Source organism: Acipenser ruthenus, chromosome 4 (genome assembly GCF_902713425.1).
Source record: "Acipenser ruthenus chromosome 4, fAciRut3.2 maternal haplotype, whole genome shotgun sequence".
NCBI classification, from domain to species: domain Eukaryota; kingdom Metazoa; phylum Chordata; class Actinopteri; order Acipenseriformes; family Acipenseridae; genus Acipenser; species Acipenser ruthenus.
In genome coordinates this window covers 47,116,336-47,137,426 of record NC_081192.1, presented here as the reverse complement: position 1 = coordinate 47,137,426, position 21,091 = coordinate 47,116,336, and the positions used below count along the sequence as shown (strand labels likewise).

Below are 21,091 nucleotides of genomic sequence, written 5' to 3'. Positions count from 1 at the left end.
GGCTGACTAATAAAATGAAGACAGCCAAGTAGAATTTCATATGCGACTCGAGCTGGATTAAAATGAAACCAGATGGGGATGGATAGGGCCACTAAGCATTTCTGGACTAAATGTCTTTTTACAAATTACAGAATTCTTCATTTCTTATCCTAAATCAAAACCAGTTGGAACATACTGTAGAGTGGATTTCAATCCTGAACCAAAAAAAGGACACATCCAATTCTACCAAGCAATTTCTACAGATATTTAAAACAGCAGTCATTGCGAAGTGTTCAATAACAAGTTAGAGAAAAAAAGACAGCATTGCAAAGATTGTTTTCATATATTAGAATCCTGAAACCAAAAGACATCAGTTTTACGCACAGTGAGAAATGCAGTTATGCTCATTTGTTCAGATATAGAACAGCAAAGCAAAATAGCCGTATTATTTACAATTTGGGTTATGCTGTTTTTCCATGTAATGCAATAAAGAGAAAGCTGTATTTTCAGACACTAATCGTATACTAGAATGTTATTTTAAAAATACTCTTTTCTAAGAGACAGAAATAATGCAGACAATTATTAACACAAACAACCAAAAGCAATTAAAACTATGACAACAAATCTTTGATGAATTTAAAACATAATAGAAGAGTGCTATAAGGCTGTCAAAAGCAGTAGCGTAACATTAAATAATCCGTGTATCATAAAAACTGGTGATACATTGTAAAAGGTGTTTATTAAATTCCCAGTAGTGGAAGATGCTAGATATGCTTTTGAAGAATGCTTTCTTTCCTTATTTTCTGATAAAAACAACACACGTTCAAATTTAAACAAGATACATTATTATTATTATTATTATTATTATCAATATATATATATATATATATTGTAAGATAGCGGGTTGGGTGAGACAGCAGGGAGGGGGTTAAAACCTCCCTGCGAGAGCGAGGAAACATGTGAGAATGCACTGGTTGTTAATTGTTTTATTAATGATTGTCCGCACCTGAGCGTGATTTGGGGAGTTTAAAAGGAGAGCAAGCAGTCTGCTCGGGGCTGCTGAGGAGAAGGAGGCAGAAAGGGGTGCTCTGCTTCCTGGCAGTCGTGAGGTAAAGTGCTGTTTCAAACCAGTGTGTTTTTGTGAGGACGGGGAAACAGCGTAGCTGTCCCGTGTTAGTCAGGGAGTTCCTGTGTGTTAGTTAGTGCTCGTACAGAGCTAGGTGTTTGTTTTGTATTTTGTTTATTTTTTGTTTATTAAACATAGCGCACCAGCGCTTAAAAATCAATTTCTGTCGTGTTGGGTCTATTTTTAAAGGGGCAACGAACCCGAGAGTGGTGCAATCTTTTACATTATATATATATATATATATATATATATATATATATATATATATATATATATATATATATAAATTCCATTACTGCTTTTGTGTCAGGATGATGTCACATATATGATTTGACCTTTCCCAAATGTGATGCAATTTTTGACCTTTTGTAGACAGTGCCCAGCCTGGGGCGGCACAGGAACTTTAAGGAAAGTACAACATCAGATCAATTGCACTTCTTTGGACCTGGAGGGTTCATTGTAGTGGGCCATGTCAATTCTGACAGCTGTCCTTCTTCCTCAGCACAGGGAAGATGTGAAACTGCTGCGAAGGAAACGTGCCTGAAGGAACCACAACCTGTATATATTAAAGCGTTGATCAAGCCCCTATACTGTATTTCCATTAGGTCTTTATGAACACCCAAGTCAATAAGTTTGCTGCCAAACAAAATACATTCAGTTGGAAACTACTGCTGGAGGTTACAGAATCTACTCGGTATTTGTTTTATTTTAGTTGTGCGCTGGAGCCTGGAAAGGTATATTTTTAGCTGTCTGTTGCAATATGTTATGAAGAAAATAGTCTGGGTAAGAGGCTTTTAAACTGTTTCTGGTTGCCAGCCCTTAGTACCCGGAACTTACTATTTATACTAGAAAGCAGTCATATGTGACTACTCTGTTTATGTGTCTTAAAACTATTCTGCAATCACTTTATCAATATAACCTTACAAACTGAGCCCTGAAAAAGATATGAATGTCAGAGTGATGCCTATGATTTACCTGTCTCATATCTTGATCAAACACCTCTGTCACAAGAATCAAATGAGAGCCTAAGTCATGCATCACAGAAAACAATTGTACTTCTAAACTACAGCTGCAGCACAACCCTGCTTGTTGTCTGCCCCAATTATTTGCTATTGCACTGGTGTGCTTTATTTCAGAAATTATACATACTGGTTGTGGTGTACATAGAAGGGTCTTGAAGGTCACACAGCATTTGTGTTGTAAAATATATAAAATCTGCTCTGTTCTTTTTACCCTGTATATTACCCTGGATTTCAATGCAACATCTCATTCCCAATGGGGGACCTGCTTCTCCTCAGCTTTATTTCTAGCTTTGGACCGACGCACAATGTGATCAAGTAAATGATCTTGAATTGTGAGAAAAAAAGTTCCTGTACTCACATACATTTAGAAGTCACAATTTATTTTTAAAATGCAACGTTTCTGTTTTCTGTTTTCTGTACCATTTCAGAACACAATGCTCTGTTCATCACATATATCCTTATAGTGCAGTTCGCAGTCTGCAATCATAATACCCATATCGGGAACACTTTATATTCAGGTGCTGCTTACTAATGTTTCATAACTGTATAATATATGCATAATAACTATGTTATAGGGTGTTACTAAATGATTATAGATGGTTTGGTTTGGGATGGTTTTAAACATCCCAAAGTACAATAGGTGGCTACAAAGTGTCCCCTTTTTAAAAACATAATTCTGTTTATGGCTATTGAATGGTTAAATATCCCAAAATAGAATACATGGCTAAAACTGCCCCCTTTATAAAACTGTAATTCTGTCTATGGCTATTGCATGGTTATAAACCATGTATAATACTTTATTAACATGTTATAACAGTTATTAAGCATGTGTTATATATTTATAAAACATATATAAAACATTAGTAAGCAGCACCTTAATATAAAGTGTTGCCCTATCAGTAGGTTCAGAAACCAAAATTCAGGAGAACTGTGACAGGGTAACGTCACTGGCAAGACTGTTTCTACCAGGAACGGAGACTCAGAGACAAGAAAGCTGCAGTGAAGCACTATCACATGTGTTCAATAATATTAAACAGTACAGACAAACAAAAAAATCACATTAGCAAAATAAAAGGCAGAAGGGCCAAAATAAAAGGTTTGTACAAAAACTCACAGACAAGGACATAAACACAGTACAGCAACACGGACCTCCAACTCTATCACCAACATGGACAAAAAGAGCTTGATTTACAGTAGTTCACTTTGCATGGTCATGGAGAATAACAAGTCAAAGGCTGTTTACAAAAAATTATGTTTACAATAATGCGATTCCTCCTACAACTTGTCTTGCCCTTCGGATATAAACTTTCAAAATGTCTAATGGTATGGTATGTTGTGCGATTAGGCTTTTGCTTGTACATGATTCTATTATAGGTCTTTATAGATAGTGTTCTGTTTTCTGTTTTTTTAATACATCTTTTTTTACAAAGAAGGCATTTATAGTATACATCAATGGTAGCACTATACAGTAAGCAGTTGTCTATGAAATTATATTTTCATGGTCATCTAACACCATTTGAAAAAAATACAATTCAGTTTTTTATTTTTTTTTATTTTAGGCTTCCCAAGCTATACCATGGCTTGGAGATTTATATCACGGGATTTTAGATTTATATCACGAGATTTTAGATTTATATCACGAGATTTTAGATTTATATCTCGGTTTTGTGGCAAGTAGTAGCAGGAATAATCCTGCTTGGCTCACAGACTGAAATAGAGAAGGAAGTGTGTGTTTCTACTGCTAAAAGTACATTTGGAAATGTAAACAACCATCAAAGGCTATGGAATTATATGTACTAATTAGACACCAAATGGGTTATATTTTAGTATTACACTGAACATGATTGTGGAATTACACAATTTGACATTAACTTGCCAAATTGTTAAATCAAAGTTTGAATTCCTTAACAAACTTGAAGTAGGTCAGAAAAACTAAATAAGTATCCATTAAATGTTACATTTAACGTGTTCTTTTAAGAACTTTCCTAAAGGTTGTATTTTAAATTGCAGGACAATTGTACATCAAGATACTTGAGCAAATTGAGATTCACTGAACTGATTTCACCTGTAACCCTTTGGCAGCTCTTCTTTTGTTTAATTGAAGCTGTGGATGGTTTACATGCCATCTATATTCAGGTAGGCCAAATTTAAAAAGATTTGGGGAGCTGAAGTACATTCTTTAATAAACAGTACACCATGTAGATCTGCCAAAATACAGAAATGTTGTAAAACACAATGGGTATCAGTATGTGAGAACTGTTTGGTAGAAATATTCAGCAACGAGCAACAGCAGTGTCATTAGGTGGAAACCTAATTTATCTTCTGGCTTTGATGAGGCAATACATGAAGAAAGAGCCCTTTGGTCAAACAAACAAAATAAATAAATGGGAACCTGCATTTTATCAGAGTATGTTTAACACAAACCAGACGTCTTTTAGCAACACATTAGGATTTGCAGAGCTGAGTGTTCTCTCTATTTGCAATTGCTGTTCTGTGATGAAGTCCAGCTAAACAATGCTTTTCTGCAGTTTCATTTTTGATAGGATAGGAATTTTCGCATGGGCAGTGGCAGGCGTCAAGATGTGAAGGGGTGGAAGCTTAAGGTGTTCAGACCTCAGGACCCAAGGCTCATCACAGAACATTGTCACATGCAACAACTCAACTGCTACAGAGAAACAACGGAAGGGAAGCTTTCAATCAAAAGCCAGGTCTATGAAAATTACTATACTGTCCATTTATGAATTTCTTGGTGAAAAAAGATTTAAAATGCACTTTTACTGTTGTGTTATGCATTGTGAAATCCCCTTAACTAACCAAATCACAAAGATGGTCTTATTTATTTTAGTTTTAGTTTACATTCCACTGTTAAGCAAATGTTTTTTTAATCATTTGCCCATTGGTTGTCAGTAAGAACCATAAAATACTGTGTGAAGATCTGTTAATGTGATGAACCTAGATCTTAATAAGAAACTGAGATGGCAACCATTATCTTTAGACAGCGAGTGTTGTTTTAATTATTCACTAGTTATAAGTAACACACTGCTGCTGACATTCCAACTAGGGATGGGAATTTTTAACGTCTAAACGTATAAACTCTAAACAAGTGGTCAAACGTTTAATAATATGCTAGACGTATAACCGGTCATGTGACAAATTTCACCAAATGCATATTTTAATTGCTTATTAATTTGAGTAATTTATCATATACAGCAGTCCATCGCGTGTCCGACTGCGGTGGTGCCAGAGTAAGGCAGATATTATAAAAAGGAAGGGGTTTGGCAATTGCCTCTGAATAGTTTTTCTAATTGGTGCAACAGAAAGATTGACACTGGGGCAGGTGTTATCCTCGCTCGATCTGGTGCTTCAGTGGTGCACTCTGTGTTCATGCTGTAATAGGCATGGTATGGTATCTAGTCCATGTGGTAAGAGAGTTAATGACAAGCGTTTTTTCTGACGTTTGTTATATTTTTTATTAAACTGGCATCTCTAAACAAAGAAATGAGGCGAACCAACGTTTGGAAGTATTTTGAGGAACCGGATGAGAAAACAGCTCTATGTAAATTATGCCAAACAAAATTGGCATACCACAAAAACACAAATTCAGTGCTTCACCATTTGAAAACCCTTTAAGGACCGGGATTATGTTAACATGATCATACTGAATCGGCCTTCTAGGACCACGATCATGTAAACACGATAAAAAAAAAAACTTTGTTTTGATGACCTACAGGGCCACTGTACTTTGCAGTACATATCAATGGATAGGGGAGGAACTGACGTTCACTTCCTGATAGTTTTTTTTTCCGTGTGACGTCACTGAGAGGGTGCAGGTGTAGTGGTGATGCAAGTGCTCCAGACAACGACAGACACAAAGTTCACGGTTCAAACAGTTCTTTTATTTCTTTTATGATCGGTTTGACCCTTCAAATAATAATGCTAGCATTAGCCAACTATGGATAACCAAGGGATTGCAAGTCCCGAAATAATAATCCAAAACATAGACACACAACACAGATACAGACACGTCTCCGGACAGTGAGTGCTCTAGGTGCAGGTGCAGTGCTTTTAAACAGTAAGTGTTGTGAGTACAGGTGCCGTGCAGTCCGGGTTTTAGCTCTGGCTTGAAGCGGCAGCTCAGGGGTTCGTATTAGTCATCTGACAAAAGACAAATATAGACAGTTATAAAACAAACAAAACACCTCACTCACAAGTACTAATAGGTTGTTTCCTTTCTCAGTCCTATCGGTAACCACATCAAAAGGAACAGATTACATCGTCACATCCCCAATTATACCCTTAGTCACGTCTCCTCCAATCCATGACTGACACATCGCATACTGCTTTAGGGCGATTACTTCGGGCATTGTGACTCCGCCCCCTTCCTGGCTGGCTGGTTTCCGACTGACCCTGGAATGAACTGCCAGACCAACCAGTACGAGGCACTCTGTTCCTGTTAGACAGCACCTTCACAGATCGGGAAGGAGGTTGTTGACTAGGATTGACTGTCACAGAGGGGCAATTAGTGTCTAAATGGCGGAGAAAGTTTTGGCAATGCAGAGACAAAAGACACCACAGTCTGCTTTAGAGAAACTTGTAAGTAAGGCATGGAAAAACACTGTAAATCTAATGTTTTTGACTTATAGTTATATTAGAACATTTATTATGTCTCATGAGTTTTAAATATATGTTTTTACAACATTTCTTATTACTGATAATAATGGAATTAATAACTATTATTTTATTTATAAATATTTATTTTGAGAAAATAAATCGAGAGTAGTGTCCATTATTGCTCATAAAGAACCTGAGAATAAACATGTATTATGTCATTGCAATCACTCAGGTGAAACATCAATATTTTTCCCTCGGTCCCTCGGGTCATAGAATAACATGTTTTTGTACATGTATCTCTAAGCAGAATACATAGTAAAAAATACTTAACTTAAAAAACATACACAAAAACTAAAATGAAATATTGGGTTGAAAAAAAACGAAAAGTTTGTATGGCTTCTGAAGTACTTTATAATGTTCCCCAGAGTGTTCTGGAAAAAAGGACACCATTTCCAATATGCTACTCTAAAAAATAGATTTTTTGTGATTTTTTTAGGAAGAGAGTCATCTACAGTCAAAAAAAGTTGGGTCCTGGGGGAGCATCGAACTGATAAATGCTTGGTACTGAAAGGGTTAAAACATTCAGAAATTACTGTGGATGGAGCTGCTGATGGCAGTAAAAAGCAAACATCCATAACAACATTTGCTATAGAGTGGGCTGAATATGGCATGATCACATTATCCCCTATGAAAAGGAAATTGATGTAAGATTAGCCCAATAATCATCAATTGCAAAATAAATATATATTTTAATACAACGTTTTGTCCACTACACATATGTGTCTTAAAATATTTAAGTGTGTTTGAGTAGTTTTATATTTACAGCACTCAAGTCACTACATGTCACAAAAGACAATGGAAACCTGTCGTATTAATCGTAATAATAATTTCTCAAAATATTATGTACAGTACATCTCACAAAATGTAATTCTTTGGATTGTACAATTTACCTAGATTACATTCGGCACAAAAAATATTTTTCAAAGTAGATTTTATTGTGTAACAGTTTATTTTTAAGACAAGCGGCCATCCAGACTTTCCAGACTTTTCCAGACTTAGCTTTGTAGAAGGTGATGGATTTGAGATGGGATGAAATTAGTTTAGCCATACTGTGCCGATGTGTAAACAGCGAAGATGTGTGCTAAAGTTGTTCATACAAAACTTTTAAAGGGAGAAAAAGTTGCGATTACCATAGACTCGTGGACCCCATTTCCCAATCTTCCCAAAGGCGGAAGGCTTTTTTCACTTGAAATTGTTCTGTATGTGTGACAAGGATGACCGAGGTTTGAGACTCAGAGACAGTTTTAAAGTTCAAAATAAAGTTTTTAATAAACAAAAATACAAAATAAACCGGCACAAGGGCCAAACCAAAATGTTTCAACAACACAAAACAGGCAACACAAAACAAAACTTACAAAATAAAGCTTCCAGGCTGGGCGTTGCCTTCACTGGTTTCAATAGCACAAACAAAAACACTCTTCTTCTCCTTCCAGAACTCTCTCCCAAATGAGAGGCTGAGGCCTCCTTTTATGCCAGGTGGCTGGGTCCTTAATTGGATGATTAATGGGTTGATTGCTCCCACCTGACACAATCAATCTGGGCAGGGAGGAGAATTTACCCCCTTCCCTGCTAGTATTTCTAAGGGCAGAGCCAAGCTCTGCCACAGTATGATTTTGGACCAAACAGCCGTTTACGTTAAGAACAATTTTTGTTTGTATATTGGAACTACTGCACTAAAGTAAAGGACCTCCGAGACACATTCATTACTTAATATATTACTTGATTGTGTGCTAGACTGGCATTTACAAATAGGACTTGTGGCAATGTTTGGGAGGTTTATATACATTAGTATGTAGAGTGGCATTGGATTCAAGTACTCGAGTACTAGGAAATTGTAATGCTCAAGTACTCGAGAAATATTTCTCAAATCCCACCCCTACTATCAAAGACCGCAAACTTTTAAACTCTAGGCAGACCTTTTAATATCAGTCTGGCAAAGTGGTATTATTATCATTATTATTATTTGTTTATTTAGCAGACGCCTTTATCCAAGGCGACTTAAAGAGACTAGGGTGTGTGAACTATGCATCAGCTGCAGAGTCACTTACAACTACGTCTCATCCGAAAGACGGAGCACAAGGAGGTTAAGTGACTTGCTCAGGGTCACACAATGAGTCAGTGGCTGAGGTGGGATTTGAACCGGGGACCTCCTGGTTACAAGCCCTTTTCTTTAAACACTGGACCATACAGCCTATTAGTATTAGGTATTAGTGCGCAGGTATAGAGCAGGTGAAGTGCAGATGCAGATTTCCATAACACGAGAGTAGATGTTAAAACTTCATGCTGATTTGAACTTGGCTCTCGCCAAGATAAGCACCAACTAAGATGTAGCTTTACAGTAAACTAATGTGATCCATATGTGTCTCCATCCATTTGCGCTTCCTTCCATATGATGATGTAGATATCCTTCTGTCTGGTGTTGATGGCTGAAGTGTAATGCTGGCTCCAGGGATCAGCTTATTGCCTCCCTAGCGCATCAGCGCACACAACGGCTGTGATGCTGGCTCCGGGGATCAACCACAGTGCGGTCTCCCCAGTGCATCAGCATGACAACCGTCTGGATTGAGCTAAGTAGGGTACATCTCTGGGGTCTTCAAGTGGGCACCTTCCATCCTCGGTGTTTCGTCGACTAGCCCATGACACCTCAAGAGGGCTCGACGGTGATTCTGGCATCCCAGCATCACCCCCCTTGGTCCCCCACTCAACTCAGCCCAGCTTACTTACCCATACATCAGCGTTTCTTTGTTTCTGTTGTGCTTGAGATCCCCAGCCAGAATCTTTCCGTCTCAACCACAGCCAGTTGCTGCTCCTCTCTGCTGCTTCAGATAAGTTCTTCACTGTGCGACGCAACTCTTGGCCACTGAATCCGACGTCTCTGAGAAACCGGGTTGTAGAGTGTGCCACAAATCCTTGACAACCCACCTCCACTGGGTAAACCCAGACTCTCCATCCTCACTGTTCCGCTTCAGTGGCTAGTTGAGCATACCGCAGTTTCTTCCTCTCATACGCCTCATCTACAGCATCCTCCCATGGCACTGTTAACTCTGATCCAGACCACAAGACAATATCTGGTCGAAGGTTAGTGGTGGCAATCTCAGGTGGAAAAATAAGCCGCTGACCAACATCTGCCAGCATTTTCCAGTCTCTAGCAGCTTCCAGTTGTCCTGGGCTAGGATTGGTTTTAACACCTTTTCTTGGTGGTTGCTCTCCTGCGCAGAGGAATGTTGTCTTTTGTGTGTAATGTTTTGATGGAACAGGTGGCAACATATTGGTCATGTTACACTTGTCTTCCAATGCTAAGGCCAAACATCGCAGCACCTGGTCATGGCGCCAAGTAAACCGTCCTTGGCTAAAAGCCACCTTACATCCTGTCAAAATGTGCCTTAATGTTGCAGGTGATGAACACAAAGGACATGAGGGATCCTCTCCTACCCAGAGGTTTAGGTTCTGTGGTGATGGGAGAACATCATATGTGGACCTGATGAGGAAACTGATCCTGCTCTGTTCCATTGACCATAGGTCTTGCCAACCAATCTTGCGTTGTTCCACACTCTCCCATCTCATCCATTCTCCCTGCTTGGCCTGGGAAATGGCCTTTATACACCTCATCCTCTCCTCCTGCTTTTGCACCTCGTTGACTACCAGCTTCCTCCTTTGAGCTGGGGCTGCCTTGTGCCATGTAGGAGGAGCTGAACTGAGACCAAGACCCCCTCTTCCATGCTGAACTTGCCCCATGATATCACCAATTCGAAGGGCAGCCTTTGCATCTTCCACAGCTTTCTTTGCCGCCCACTTTCTTCCAGTCTTCATCACAGGTGCTGCCTCCCTTACGCATTTGTCGCGTGACTCTACTAATGTCATTTCCAGTCAGACCTTGGCGCACTTAAACTCCTCGGTTAGAGCGGAGACTGGTAGCTGCAGTATTCCTTTACCATAAAGTCCCACTCTGCTGAGGCAGCGTGGAACTCCCAACCATTTCCTAATGTATGATCTGATTAAAGCTTCCAACTTCTCTACTGTTATCAAAGAAACCTCATACACAGTCAGTGGCCACAGCAACCTCGGCAGTAGTGGTGCATCCTGACATTATTCCAGCTTCTAGGCATTGCCATGTAGTGCTGAATTCTGAAGTTGAAAAACTAAATTGCAAATCTCCAAAGTAGGCTTTCACTAAATTTGTTATTGTCATCGGTACACTGAAAAAATCAAATGCTGCCCAAAGAAGTTCATGTGGCACTGAACCATATGCATTAGCTAAATCCAGGAATGTCACATGGAGCTCCTTCCTGTCCTTTTTAGCTGATTGAATTGTTGTTGCCAGATCACATTGATGTGTTCTAAGCATCCTGGGAAACCTGAAATGCCCGCTTTTTGTATTGAAGTGTCAATGAAGCAGTTATTTAATAGGTAAGTTGACAATCTCTGAGCAATAATGCTGAAGAAAATCTTGCCTTCTATGTTTAATAGGGAATAGGGCAAAACTGACTGATGCTTGTAGAATCTTTTTCTTTAGGTATAAAGACTCCACCTGCTCGGCGCCATGCTCTTGGTACAACCTGTTTTTCCCATGCCACTTTCATCAATTTCTACAGGATTCGTAGAACTCCTGAAGCACTCTTGTACACTCTGTACAGAACCTCATTAGGCCCTGGAGATGATGAAGGCCTTGCAGTAATCCAATGAAACAAACAGACAACAGAGAATGGGTGAAATGGTTTGTTTATTTATAATCCAATGGTCTGATGACCAGTAAATAATAAGGAGCTTGCAGTACACAGCAATGTGTATTGCACAGTAATAATAAAGGGTTGCAGTCCCATAAATAATAAGCACAGTACCAAACACAATTTGACACAAAACACAGTCCAAAGTGGGTGCTGTAGTGCTTGTGGTGAGGTACAATTTATTACATGCAACAATGGTGAATACGTAGAGCAGTGTTGTCCAGTTTTAGTGCTGGCCATGGGTGACAGCTCCAGATCATGTTAACCGTTTAGTCGGGTGAACAATGAACAATCACAGAGTTTTTAGACAGACTGACAAAACAAACAAAATACTCATATTTCTTTATAACAACAATACAGGTCCTTCCAGTTTCAGAGTAACCATAGCAAGGAACAGATTACATCGCTTCTTCCCCTATTACCGTCACACATGACCCCTTGGTAAACGATTGCAGCCGCTCCTCCAATACACGGTTGTCACATAATTTCCCTTCCAGGTCGATGAGTTAGTGCACCGAAGCTCCACCCCCTTTCTAGATGACCGACTTCCTTTTAACCCTGGGAATGAATTGTCAGGCCAACCAGTCCAGGGTACTCTCTTCCCATTACTTAGCGCCCTCACAGGTCAGGAGGGAGATGTACCACCAAGAATCATTCAATTTCTGTCACAATCAGTCACAGTGCTCTTTCCAATTCCAAAATCTTGCTATTTTATCCCTAGTAACTCCCATTTCCAGAAGTGAAAGTATTTAAGTTACATATAAAAAAAATAAAAATAAAAAAAAAACGGAAGATGTTCATGTTTTCTTTTATTTTTTATTTTTTAATGTTTGAGAAACTTTAAGAAACAAAGTATTCTAAAAACATTATACTATCCGAAAACGTGTAAACTATAGTCGGTATATAGTTCTAACTCCACTGACATTACAACCATTGTTTGTTTGAAGAGAACATTTAAATATAAACATTTCAATATATACTTTGGTGAGTATGTTGTTTTTTTTTTTTTTTTTACTTTGTATTTAAGTCTTTGCATTGTTAAAACATTATTTGCTTATTTATGGTTTCTTTGCTTAGAAAATACTAACCAGGCCTGTCAGTATACATCAGAATGTAACATAAAGAGTGTGTGTGTGTGTAGATATGCTTTAAAGGTTTAAATGCTGACACTGGATAGCATTTAAGAGTTCATAAAACTGTACTAAAATGCACATCCCTAATTCCAACCCCATATGTTTAAAAGGGTACAACCAATTGAAGGCATAAGTTGTACTGATACAGCCCACTTCTCGATTGCTCACTGTTCCTCACAACACACTGGAGAGTGTCATTATAACCCACGTCTTCAATTGGTTGTAGTGTTTTAACCAAAGGGGATTAAAATATCTGCAGCAAATCAGATGCAGGAAATCCAGTATAGCCTACACAGCCATATGTATTCATATAAAGCTCAAAGGTCTGATTGAAGTGGATATCAGCTAGTGCACAAAGCAGAACACTGTATTAGATAGTCTGAAGATGACCTTTGTTTATCCCCACCTCTACTACTAATACATTCTACTGCACCATGTACTGCACACGTATGACTTCCTTGTTTTCAGTCATGCAATTTGATAGAACTCTTTTTTTTTTTAAAGGGCATTTATTTTTGCCCTGGGGTATAGTAACTACAGTATAACTGATGAGAATTTTAGAAAGCTTTGTTGCACTCAGATTCTGTTCATGTGGATTTTGGCAGCTGTCTCTGCACTTGGATAAGACAACACCTTCTTTGTTTAAACAAGTCAGATGTGCACAGTGGCATACAATTCTAAATCATGTGATGAGAGCCAGAGAGTAAATTAGTTGAAATACTGTTGAGCCCAGCACATCTACTATTTGAGTTCTTACTCTAATATTTTCCAGTTGAATAAATAAAAAATAAAGTAAAAAAAAACTAGTTAAATCATTACATTTTTTTACATATCTTATAGTACTGTGGTTTATAGTTATGGATTATTGTGCAAATTGCATTCTTAACATGTATTTTTCATTATATAAAAGCTTAGCAGGTTTTGTTCAGATGTGCAAGATAGTAGACAGGCAGATGTCCAGATTAGTAGCTTTTTATCTGCTATCGAGAGACGGAAGGGGTAATCTCTCTAAATCATGTCTTTTGATATGCATAGTTCTTATAAAAGAATGTTAAAGGTTTGTCTTTAACTTACTGTGCTTTAACTACTGCATGTGTTACACATTTGGGGGCCTATTTCCTAAGAGATGTGCATGCACAAATATCAAGTTGCATGTGTGCAAAAATGTTTTGCTCATGCACAAAATTGCAACATATGTATGAAAGGGAAATGCCCAGTGAATCTGGAAAAATGCACATGCGCAAATTCGTAAGGGCAACTTTCGCTTCCGCAGCAAGATGCTCCAGGGATAGGCTGTGTGGTCCAGTGGTTAAAGAAAAGAGCTTGTCAGCAGAAGGTCTCCGGTTCAAATCCCAGCTCATTCACTGTGTGACCTTGAGCAAGTCACTTAACCTACTTGTGCTCTGTCTTTTAAGTGAGACGTTGTTGTAAGTGACTCTGCAGCTGAGGCATAGTTCACACATCCTAGTCTCCATAAGTCGCCTTGGATAGGTTCCTTCCAAATCTTCAATGGACACTCTCACCCTGCTCTGGAGATGGTGGATGTTCTGCCTTCTTCCTCTGCCATTTAACCACCCAGCTGCCCATTTATTTTGGCAATTTCCATGTAAAAATTTGCTTTTTTTGCAGATTTTTCAATCTTAGCCCTCAAATAAGCAATTTGGACAGTTTTTAAAACAATGTTTGCCTTGTTTTTAAAAATACACCCTTTTTTATTGTTATTATGAAAACTGAAATATATTATTTCAATAGAGCTTAAATAACAAAATAAAAATGTGTTTACAATTGTAGCATTATAACGATGGTTCTGGTTCCCTGAAAGAGTAGATGGCCGCCAGTGATACTTTTGGGATATGCCTGCTTGTCAAGTATTTACTGAGCATTTTATATCAAAGCTGCTGATAGGCCCCTTCACGGAGTGACATCCTCGGTCCTGACTCATCGAGGTAATAAATAGTTACTACTAGGAGACGTCAGTCTCTTTTTCTTTGAACACTCGAATGCGAGTGATGCGACCTCACAAGGTTGGCGGTCATCTTCTCTTTCAGGGAACCAGGGTTACATCTGTAACCTATCGTTCCCTTTCAATTCGAAGATGACCGCCAATGATACTTTTGGGAAAGTATACCACAGCCGGCATGAGGGAGAATGAGCTGACGGCATCTGAGGGACATCTCGCTACCGCCATCTAGTGTTGGTGGTGTGAGCGTGCAACCTCAAGGATCCAGGTGCCTATTTAAGGCATAGAGGGATCTACGACATTAAGTCGGTAGAACCTGGTAAATGTATGCTGGGTAGTCCAGCTAGCTGCAGTACATATATTGGTCAACGAGGCACCTCTGAAGAGGACCCATGACGTAGCCACACCTCTGGTTGAGTGTGCGACCACCCTCCCACATGGGGGTAGGCCGGCATAAGTATATGCAGTCGAAACCCTGTCCACAATCCAATGGGACAGTCGCTGCTTAGAGAGGGCTTGACCTCGGGTCCGTTCTCCATGGCAAACAAAGAGTGGTCAGACTGCCGCAGTGCTCTTGTTCTATTCACATAGCATCTCAATGTCCGAACTGGGCAGAGGGAATTTAATCTCCTATCCGACTCCTCCGCAAAGGGAGGGGGATGGAAAGCCTCTAGTTCCACTGATAGATTCAAGTAAAACGCTGTATTCACCTTAGGGAAGAAAGCAAGGTTTGTGCGCAACGATACCCTTTTTCCATTGCCCCAAACGTGCATACAGGAACTGTGCACGGACAGTGCCTGTAGCTCACTGACCCACTTAGCGGAGGTGATAGCTAACAGAAAGGCTGTCTTCATAGAGAGATATTTCAGCTCTGTGGCATCTATGGGCTCAAACAGGGCCTTAGTAGTGAGAGCCTCCAGTACCACATCTAGACTCCATTCGGGGAGGATGTCCTTTATAGGAGGACGTAACCGCCGAGCACCCTTTAGAAAATGGGTCACCAGTATATGAGCACCTGGGGATACTGAGTTGATGGGAACATGGCAAGCAGATATGGCTGCTAAGTACACTTTCAACATAGAGGGGGATTTACCCGCCTCTAGTACATCTTGCAGAAACTGTAATATAACTGCTATAGGGCAATACATGGGATCATGGCCACTGGCCATGCACCAGTTTTGAAAATATTTCCATTTATAGGCATACGACGCTCTTGTGGAAGAAGCCCTAGCGTTCTGCAGTGCACTCACTACTGCGTCTGAGAGCCTGTGGCAAAGTGGTAAGTAAGGGGAACAGGTGTAGCGGTGATGCGGTGCAGGAGTGACAGGCAGACAACGGTATTCCAGTGAAAACAGTGCTTTATTCTTTTTTCCAGGTCTGGTGACCGCAAAGCAACTAAATCCCCGGCGATACACAACGATGTGTAACGCACGGGGATAACAATAAACAAGGCACAGTCCTGAACAAAAACAAACAGACGGTCACCAGTCCTGGGTGAGTGCAGTATTGCTGGGGCAAACACAGATAGTGCGGGGTGCAGTGGTGCTCCGGATAGTGCTGACCCTTGGCGACAGCTCCGGAGTAGTGCTTTAACTGTCTGGTGGTGAAAAACACAGACAATTACACAGACAAACACAACACAACACAACACGTAGTTATCTCTTTTTAACGATGAGAGCTCCTCTCTCGATCCTTCTCTCTCCAAACGTTTAACCCAAACGAAGGAAAAGAACAGCGTTACCCTGGCCCCTATATGTAATCCCGCATGATATCTAGGTAAACGGTTGCAGCTGCCTTATTACTTGCAGCTGCCCCTTGTTTACCTGTCAAATCAATACGGTCTTACAACAGAGTCTCGCTTCCTTCCAGGCTGACCCACTTTCCGGTCCCGGAAACGAACTGTCAGGCCAGCCCTTCCAGATACTTCTCCTCCCGTTCTTTAGCGCCCTCACAGGTCGGGAGGAAGATTTATCACCAGAACTCATTGTATTTCTGTCACATATCCCACCGCTCAGAGTGGAGCCGAAGGAACACTCGGCTAAATCTACCTTTCCCATTGCTCCCCCCTCCCGGGAAAAATAATCCGCATTTTGGTGGTCTTTCCCCGCACGGTGTACCATATGGTACATGAAGGGCTGCAATGCCAGATACCACCGAGTTATCCGGGCATTGCTGTCCTTCATGGTGCTTAACCACTGGAGTGGGGCGTGGTCTGTGACAAGATCAAATGAGTGTCCCAGCAGGTAGTATCGTAAAGAGTGAGTAGCCCATTTAATGGCCAAACACTCTTTTTCGACTACGGAGTAGTTACGCTCCCGAGGTAACATTTTTTTGCTCAGGTACAATATCGGGTGTTCTACTCCAGCTACTTTTTGGGACAAGACTGCACCCAAACCTACATCCGAGGCGTCGGTGTGGAGGATGAATCTCTTGGTGAAATCTGGGGTAATAAGAGTGGGGGCCTGGCAAAGTTTACGCTTAATCGTATCAAACGCCCCCTGACACTCAGCTGACCATTTAATTAAATTTGGAGCACTCTTTTTGGTGAGGTCGACTAACGGGTTAACCACTGTGGCGTACTCGGGGATGAAGCGGCGGTAATAACCGGCTAAGCCCAGTAGTGACCTCACCTGAGTCTTGGTTTTGGGGATCGCTGCATCAACCAAAGCCTGGATTTTGGTGACCACAGGTTTCACCCTTCCATTTCCCATTACAAATCCCAAATATTGAGTCTCTGTCTTGGCAAACGCACATTTCCTCAAGTTAGCTGTCAGCCAGGCTGCCCTTAGAGACTGAAGAACGGCTGCAACCCTAGCCAAATGCTCTCGCCAGGTGGAGCTGTAAATCACCACGTCATCAATATACGCTGCTGCATATTCATGATGTGGGCGTAAAACCTGGTCCATCAGTCTCTGAAAGGCAGCGGGCGCACCATGTAGCCCAAACGGCATGGTTTTAAAGTGGAACAGCCCCTCTGGTGTTGAAAATGCGGTTTTCTCTCTGGAGCTGCGGGTTAGAGGGATTTGCCAGTATCCCTTCGTCAGGTCCAGAGTGGAAATAAACCTCGCTTTTCCCAGTCTGTCTAAAAGTTCGTCGACCCGAGGCATGGGATACGCATCGAACTTGGCAATAGCATTCACCTTTCTGAAATCTACGCAGAAGCGGTTGGTGCCGTCCTTCTTAGCCACTATTACAATAGGACTGCACCACTCGCTCCTGGAAGGTTCAATCACTCCAAGCTCGAGCATATCCCGTACCTCTTTGCGAACGCCACTTCGTCGACTTTCCGGGATCCGGTACGGTCTCTCTCGCACTGTGACACCTGGGGGAGAGATAATGTCATATTCAACTAAGTTCGTCCTGCCGGGCACATCAGAAAAAACATCGCTGAACTCCTCAATAAGCTTACGCAGCTCTCTTTGCTGATCCGGAACTAATTGTTCCCCCATTGAAATCGCTCTTGTGCTCGGGGTCTCTGGACAGGGACCTAAATCATCCTCCATATTGCCTGGGGCTATAAATAAGACCTCTCTTGCCTGCCAGGGCTTCAACAAATTAATGTGGTAAATTTCACGTTCATTCCGGCGATCGGGCTGTCTAATTTCATAATTTACTTTCCCTATAGCCCGAATCACCTCATACGGCCCCTGCCATTTAGCACACAGTTTTGACTCTGATGAGGGAAGTAGCAGCATTACCTTGTCCCCTGGTCGAAAGGTTCGAATCCGTGCATTTTTGTTATAATGCTGCTCTTGTCGGTGCTGAGCCGATCTGAGGTTGTCTTGGGCCAAACGACCGACCAAATCCAGGCGATCTCGGAGTAGGAGCACATACTTCACTACATTTTTAGACGAGCCTTTGTGCTCCTCCCACCCCTCTCTCAGCAGGTCGAGAATGCCGCGAGGCTGCCGGCCGTACAGGAGCTCAAAGGGGGAGAACCCCGTTGAACTCTGCGGCACTTCTCTCACTGCAAAAAGGAGGTAGGGGAGAAGTGATGCCCAATGTTTCTGCTCTTGTGTCACAAATCGCCTCAGCATCGACTTTAAGGTCTGATTAAAACGTTCCACCAGACCGTCCGATTGTGGATGATAAACGGACGTCCTGATGGGACGTATTTTTAATATTTTGTACACCTGCTGTAACGTATTGGACAAAAAGTTAGTTCCGTGATCGGTCAAAATCTCCTTGGGGATCCCTACTCTGGCCATAATCTGTGCTAACTCGGTGGCTATTGCAGCGGCACTAGTGGACCTCAATGGAACTGCCTCCGGGTATCGCGTTGCATAATCCACCACTACTAAAATGTGCGTATACCCGGAGTCAGAAGGTAGCAAAGGGCCGACTATGTCCATTGCAATGCGCTCGAAAGGAGTGGAAATAATCGGCAGTGGGACCAAAGGGGCGGGGCGCACTCGACCCGGCGCTACTCGCTGGCAGTCTGGGCAGGTGGCTACATATCTCGACACATCAGTATGAAGACCTACCCAATAGAATCGAGCCAATATCCGTTCCCTCGTCTTCTCGGCTCCGAGGTGCCCCGCAAAAGGGATATCATGCGCCAGCCTCATGACCTCGGTCCGACAAGACGGGGGAACCAACAATTGTGTTACAGGCTGTCCTGTGCCCGCGGCTAGGTTTACCCTATATAGTAATTGCCCCTTGATACTGAAATGTGGATATACTAGCGCCCCAGCGCCGTCAACATCCTTACCTTCAATGGACCGGACCTGCCCCCAAGCGTGCACCAGTGACGGGTCGTTTTGTTGGCCCCACACTAGGTCCGCGCTTGAGTACCACGGGTCCGGTACATTGAGAGGGGCTGGAATAACCTCTGCTCTAGTCGGTCCAGTAACCTCGCTCTCTCGGTCACACTGCGTTCCCACTCCCTTCGACTGGCGTTTGTTACCATTGCAGCACTCTCCCACCAGACCCCAGCCTTGTCTCACAAATGCTCCCTCCCATTTCGCGGTCCGTCTCTCCTTATTTGTTTTTCTAGGACGGAAAAGAGGGGAAAACATTTCAGTGTGAAAAGGAAACACATCACCAATTCGTTCCTCTTTTTTTTTTTTCTGCCACGTTTACGTGTGTGGCTGAGACTGCCATTGTTTGCATCAATTCTTTGAATTTTGGCCAGTCTCGACCCAGAATAACTGGGTGTGGCAACCTTTCCGCCACCCCGACTACAAGGTGACGTTTTATCGGTCCTACCGATAAATATACTTTTAATGTGGGGTATGCCGCCGTGTCTCCATGGATACAGGAGATGGCCACCTGACCTCGTGGCCGCCACGACACACCGCCCAGGAGAGCTGTCCTAATCAAGGTTTGCTCACACCCTGTGTCCACTAATGCGTGGGTTTTCACATTCCCTAACACAACATTAATCAAACAAGGCCCCTCCCGACCATATTCCCCACGCTTACCAGTTTCAGGTGCCCAATTGCACGCGGCCACGTCACACTCCATGGCAGCGGGGCATGACCTGGCCAGATGTCCCGGCTGGTGGCACCTAAAACAGATAGGAGGGACAGAGGGGGCATAGGTCAGAAATCTGTCCCGCTGCTGGTATGGCAACGGGGCAGGGGCAGCACCTCTACCCCAGCTGGGGGCCAACCTTGGTCTCCATGGGGGGGAGGCAAGGGGGCCCAATGGGGTCGGTGCTCTGGGAGGTCTGGGTCCCTGGAACGTGGGGGGTGGTGGTGGTGGTGTTGGAGGAGAGGGAGGGAGAGGTCGGCTGCTCCGAAGGGCAGGGGCCGACAGGATCCCGATCCGGGCAGAGGTCAGGGAGTCCTCGAAGTCTTCGGCCAGTTTGACCGCCTCCTCCAGGGTGTCGGGGTTGTGGCGCCGTATCCACGCCTGGGTTTCGGCGCCGACCACATGGCAGAATTGCTCTACCACAATGGCTTCCCCCATCTGCTGGGCGGTCTTCTTCCCGGGGGTCAGCCAATGCACCATGTGGTCGCACAACCGCTCTGCAACCACCCTGGGGCGTGTCTCCGGGGCTCTCCGGTACTCCCTAAATCGCGCCCGGTGGGTCTCCGTGGTGATGTTCAGCCGGCGGAGGATAGCATGCTTGACCAGGTCATAATCGGTGGCGTGATGGTCGCTCATGGCTTGGTAGGCTGCCTGCGCCTCCCCAATCAGGCAGGGTCCCAACTGGCTGGCCCAGAACTCCCGCGGCCAAGCCGCCGCGGTAGCCAGCCGCTCGAACGCCACCAAATACGCCTCCGGGTCATCCTCCGCCGACATCTTCATTGCCCGTGCCTTCGGGGGCGACATCAGCGGTGTTGTGGTAGGGGTCGTCGCTGCAGCAACGGCCAGCCCTACCCGTTCAATGAGCGCCGTGTAGCGCTCCTCCCTCCTTCTCTCCTCTGCGTCGCGCCTGCTCTCCAGCGCCTGCAGCAGCTCCGCCAGTGCGTTGCGGTCCATGATCCCGTAGTCTGACACCACGTGTGGCAAAGTGGTAAGTAAGGGGA

At 42.8% G+C, this 21,091-nt stretch overlaps 1 protein-coding gene across 1 annotated transcript; it reads right to left on the bottom strand.

Annotated features, from left to right (window-relative positions):
• Positions 1–15,929: 15,929 nt before the first annotated feature.
• LOC131736889 (uncharacterized) lies at positions 15,930–20,690 on the bottom strand. The gene is made up of 2 exons (XM_059022464.1): positions 20,039–20,690; positions 15,930–16,212 (listed from the first exon to the last, which is right to left on the bottom strand). Exons 1-2 carry the CDS (start codon positions 20,568–20,570, stop codon positions 16,205–16,207), a joined length of 540 nt encoding a protein of 179 aa, XP_058878447.1. The 5' UTR covers positions 20,571–20,690; the 3' UTR covers positions 15,930–16,204.
• Positions 20,691–21,091: the final 401 nt, after the last annotated feature.